Source organism: Halyomorpha halys, unplaced genomic scaffold (genome assembly GCF_000696795.3).
Source record: "Halyomorpha halys isolate HHAL.00 unplaced genomic scaffold, Hhal_1.1 Scaffold1017.1, whole genome shotgun sequence".
Lineage (NCBI taxonomy): Eukaryota > Metazoa > Arthropoda > Insecta > Hemiptera > Pentatomidae > Halyomorpha > Halyomorpha halys.
In genome coordinates, this window is record NW_027107632.1 from 392,830 (window position 1) to 397,777 (window position 4,948).

The 4,948-nt window shown below is 32.9% G+C and overlaps 1 protein-coding gene across 1 annotated transcript; it reads right to left on the reverse strand.

The window, feature by feature from the left end:
- Positions 1-1,783: 1,783 nt before the first annotated feature.
- On the reverse strand, positions 1,784-4,649 carry LOC106687846 (putative mediator of RNA polymerase II transcription subunit 26). The gene is made up of 3 exons (XM_014431988.2): positions 4,574-4,649; positions 3,115-3,297; positions 1,784-3,035 (listed from the first exon to the last, which is right to left on the reverse strand). The coding sequence occupies exons 1-3, from the start codon at positions 4,631-4,633 to the stop codon at positions 2,079-2,081; spliced, it is 1,200 nt and encodes a 399-aa protein (XP_014287474.1). The 5' UTR covers positions 4,634-4,649; the 3' UTR covers positions 1,784-2,078.
- Between the last annotated feature and the right edge of the window lie 299 nt (positions 4,650-4,948).

Genomic DNA, 4,948 nt, shown 5'->3' on the forward strand with positions numbered 1-4,948 from the left:
AAAAAAAAAAAAAGACCAATTTAATTAATATACGAGGTATTAAGTTATCAATAAAGTTAATTTATTCAGACTATCAATTTTAAACCACATTTCTGAAAGATAACAATTAACCTGACAAGTCCCACCAGTAACCATGCAGTCGACAAAATTTAGATAAGGAAAACTATTGATTCTGGTTGTCAGATAATCTGTGGGTTCCGATTTCGTTCAAACATGTAATCAATCCTACAAAGTCGAAACTTTTTAATAATAGTCTGTCACTCCCTTATCTGACATCGCACCATAAATAACATAACAGAGCCGTGTATAAACTGGGCCAATCCGACAATTTGATCAACATATCCCTATTATTTATAGCTTACTTATAGTAGGTACAAGTGATGTATGTGATTGTCCAAGTTGTATTTTTATGTCTTTGATGCTCTCTGCTACGAAGGATTCTTCCATAACTTCACTTTGGATATCATAAGATTCCAAAACAAAGTTTATAAGCATCTTAAACAGCAGTAAATCTAATAGATAATAAGTTGATAAGAGGTAGCAAAAGAAGTTCCTTTTTTTTCTAAAGTCTACTTCGGAACATCTTCCAGTTTTTCACTAGTGTCCATAACTTGGGAATTTTCAATAAAGAATTAAATCATTTGAGTATTTAATTTTCTGTAAGAATCCATCGTTATAATTTGAGTATTCACTATCTGCCATCACTATAACGGATTCTCGAACACAATAACATGTCGTTACTACAAATATAAAAGTTTTTTTTTACGTTTGTTCGATTTTTTGCAGTGTGCGCTAAATTTGTAAAAAAAACTTAAGCTTCAATGCGCATAGGATAATAAAAATCACCCATACCCTCTATGAGAATCCTACATTGAAAATACAGCACAATCTCGGTAATCCGAAAAAAAAGTGTACATGCGTAAAAGACATTTTTAACTTACCGATCTTTAGGCAAGTCATTATTATCAAGGTGAAGTCAGTTTCTATGTCAGGCAACCTAATTCCTATCAAAGTGTTGATAATATATTTTGTTAGAATTATAAATACATAATATCGATTGTATAAATCAATACATTCTGTAAAAATATGTATTAAACAAATTTATTTGTTTTGTTTTTATTCCAATTATATGTTGTTTTTTTTTACAAATTATATACATATATACTAGATCCTACAGTACCTTTTGAAATGAGTTATTTTATGTTTCAATACCACCTATTTATTTATAGTGACCAGCAATGTCGTAAGACTAAAAAAAAACTTGACCAAAAAAATGTACTTTTTGAAAAAGATTGATTTAAAAAAAATTCAAACCGTCGGTAACAACAAAATATATTTAAAAAATAATAAATAAAAATAGTTATGTAATTCATATTGCTGAAGTTTTTTTTTTTTACGAACTTAAGTATTTTCTTTAATCCGAACACCTCCCTGAAGCAATTATTTCGAATTACCAAGATTATGCTGTATATCTTTTCACTAGAAATTCCTGGTTTAAGTGCGCTGAAGAAGAACTGGATGAGGTTACAATACTTCGATAACTTTCATTATTGTAGCTACCACATTTCAATTTAAAAAAAAGTATGGTGTCAATTAAGCCTTGATCGTATACTATATATATGTATATATTATTCATACAAAAAGGTAAATAAACAAACATTCAAATTGTTGGTAAACTGTTGTACTGAACATAAATTCCTTTATGGTAATATAAATTTTCCATACAATGGTGGTCAATCTCTACCATCCAATAGTTGTCATTTCGTTTAAATAAAAAGAAGAATTAAAGTAAAGATACATGATAATATTTATTTCTTGAGATTTATAACTAAATGATAATAGGACAGCTAACTATACTGGCTTAACTTATTAATCTTCCATGACAGTGACGAATTAAAGGCCAAAAACTGGCCTACTTTTGGTTTGATGTAATTATATTTATGACAAAAGTAATTGTGTTTTAGTTGAAATCAGTTTCATTTATTCAGTACTGATCTTTATTTTATGTTACTTTCAGATTTGTTTTTTTTAAATAGTAATAACAATAATAAATATTCTGTAACCTCCAAGCCGTTCGGTTACTGGTACATAGGTGCATATCTAAGGATGCGGACTAAAGGAGTTGGAGTGTAGGAGTAAATGGGAGTGGCAATTGGTTGGACTTCAGTGAACTGGACACTAGCGACGTAGCTAGCAGCCACTGGTTGCTGCAAGATCTGTTGCTGGAATGCTATCTGGCTTTGTTCAGGCTGCTGGAAGACTTGTTGCTGGAATGCTAGCTGGTTTTGTTCAGGCTGCTGGAAGACTTGTTGCTGGAATGCTAGCTGGTTTTGTTCAGGCTGGTGCAATTCCAGTTGAGCCTGCTGTTGGAGAGGATACAGTTGCTGTTGAGCAGGAGCAGGACTTTCATTGCTGCTTGCACCTTGGAACGATACCTTGCTGTACTGATTGCTGCCTGAGGGGCTCTGAGGGTACTGAGCCTGTTGGGCGGCACTGGGCTGTTGTTTGAGTTTTTCAGGTTTTTGGTGTTGCTGCTTGTAAGAACCGCTTGGTACCTGCTGGCTATATTGGGTACTGGCAGCTTCCTCGTTGAATTGATTTTTGGATGGTTGTTGCTTGTACTGGTTGAAGGCTGACTGTTGTTGGTATTGGCTGGCACTCAGTTGCTGTTTGTACTGGCCGCTGGCTGCTTGCTGATATTGGTTATTAAAGGTCGGTTGGGGGTAAGCGTATTGTCCCTGTACTTGGCTTTGGCTCTGTTCTTGGCCCACGTTTTGAAGCTTGGCGTTAGCCTGAGCATTCTCCTGGTTGAATTGTAGAGTCTGTGCATTCTGGAAAGTCTGAGTGTTCTGCAAATTTACTTGCTGGTTGTTGTTCTGTGGTGGAGCTTGACGAAGAGGTGCGGTAATGTACTGAACACGTTGTAACCGACCATCGGCGAGATAGACGTAGTAACTACCGCTGTCTGCACCCTGAGCCTGGCGGAGCTTTTCTAATGTATTTTCACTGACCTTCTGCAAGTTCTCAGTTTCCTGCTACAGTAATAATTATTATTAAAAAAAAAATTGATTTGGCAAAATAAATCTCATGAAACAAAATATTTAAGTAATTTACTGGTTGATTTTGTGGAGCTAAATACTGAGGTGCGGCGTACTGAGGAGCTGGTCTGTTCTCACTAGATGAGCCTACCTCCGTTGGTAAGACGAAGCGTGCTCCTTGAGGTCTGGTTCCTGAAGGAGGGTAGGGAGCGTCTTCAGCCAGGGCACATCCCACCAGCAAAACGGTTAATACTATGCTCTGTATCACACCCAAATAAAAAAAGTTTAATGAAATTTTTATTTTACTTTTTTTTTTGGTTAGTTCTAATTCGTGAACCTTCACGCAAAGGAAAATATAAATCTAAATATCCGTTAAGAGAATCGGGGAACATTATTTATTTCTCTCCCTATCATGCCAGTTAGACAGTTTTTATTTTATTTATTATTTCCAGGCCTTAGGTTTTTGATTACACAAGCAGTGGCTTGTATTTAGTGTAACAGGCTTACTAAGTGTAATAAGTTAATGAAAACTAAATTAAAACAAATGAAACTCTATACACAGTTTAGAACTTTATACATGAGAAACAAAGCATGATATAAACATTAAAATATATTAAAGTATCAATATGACTTTAATTGAGTCAAATTAGAGATCTTAAAAGATAAAGAAAGTTTTTATATATCGCATATATGAAAGATTTGTCTTGAGTAGTTCACTAACATTTTAAAAAAAAATTCTAAACCAAAAGGAATCAACTTCTGGCAATATCGAATGTTTGTTTAATGATTGTTATAATCAATATATACTTATTATTGAATCGTGATATAATCATTTAAGAGCATGACATAAAATATTTGATTAATAACATCTCTATATAAATAAAAGAGAGCTGTCAAATCTTTGTCCTCGATAGACTTTGTTATAATAATATAATAAATTTTAAGAAACTATCGATTTTATTCATTAAATATAATCTTCAAATTTACAGAGTATACCGATGATACCAACCGATATGCCATTTATTTCAACCTTTCTTTCATGAGATGCTAAGAACGAATGTCATGGAATATATTGGATCAATTTATGTCACCAAATCATAATAATAAAGTATATTGTGTATCTTTAATTTAACTAAATACATAAATTTATAACAAAATATACTATATATCTAAATACATCCTCCAATATAGCAATAGCGAAGCATTGCCGGGTCAGCTACTTTTATAATAAATGAAGAGTTTTTCTTTTATATAAAGTCAGTATATCCATTTTTGGAAAGTTATTTTTTAAAAAATATTATGGGACTATATCATGCAGATAATTTAATTGTTTATCGTAAATGTTTTGATGATTTGTAACACTAATTTGTTAGGGGAAATTTTTATATTTTGAAATAAATTGAATAAGTATTTGCCATAGAATTTTAATTTGCCAAAGACAAAACTTTACTTTTCAGAAGAGTGTATATAATGAATAAAACCTCATGACAAAAACTCTTCAAATGTTAAACATAATAGTTAACAACTTAAAGTACCTTCATCGTCCTGGTGTCCTTTGAAACGTAAGAACTGAACTGTGGCTTTATGAAGTCCATCCAAGTGGTTTTATAGTGGCCGGGAGTTCACCCTTGGCCCAGAAATGCTTAGCTCGGTCCTCCCGATGGCACCCCACGGGGGGAATAGTAAAGACATTATCGCAACAGGCATCAGTATTCAGGATCCAATTTGTTTCTCACACTCTGCGATAGCCTTATACCAGGGGAGTCTTTCATATTTAAATCTAGTCTTCAACATTATATTAATGTTTAAAAAGTAAAATTGAGATCGTGTAAATTTATGCTATGTGACTATTGTAAAACTTCAAATACTTGCAATGATCAATTAAAGTCATAAAATCGTAAATTATTTAT

Bases quoted from the DNA above. Each gene is read 5' to 3' on its own strand.
- LOC106687846 (XM_014431988.2), bottom strand. From the start codon at position 4,633: ATGGACTTCATAAAGCCACAGTTCAGTTCTTACGTTTCAAAGGACACC. The intron at 3,298-4,573 runs GTACTTTAAGTT...GGTGTGATACAG, and splicing joins AGGACACCAGGACGATGAAG to AGCATAGTATTAACCGTTTT. The intron at 3,036-3,114 runs GTAAATTACTTA...TTATTACTGTAG, and splicing joins TAGCTCCACAAAATCAACCA to CAGGAAACTGAGAACTTGCA.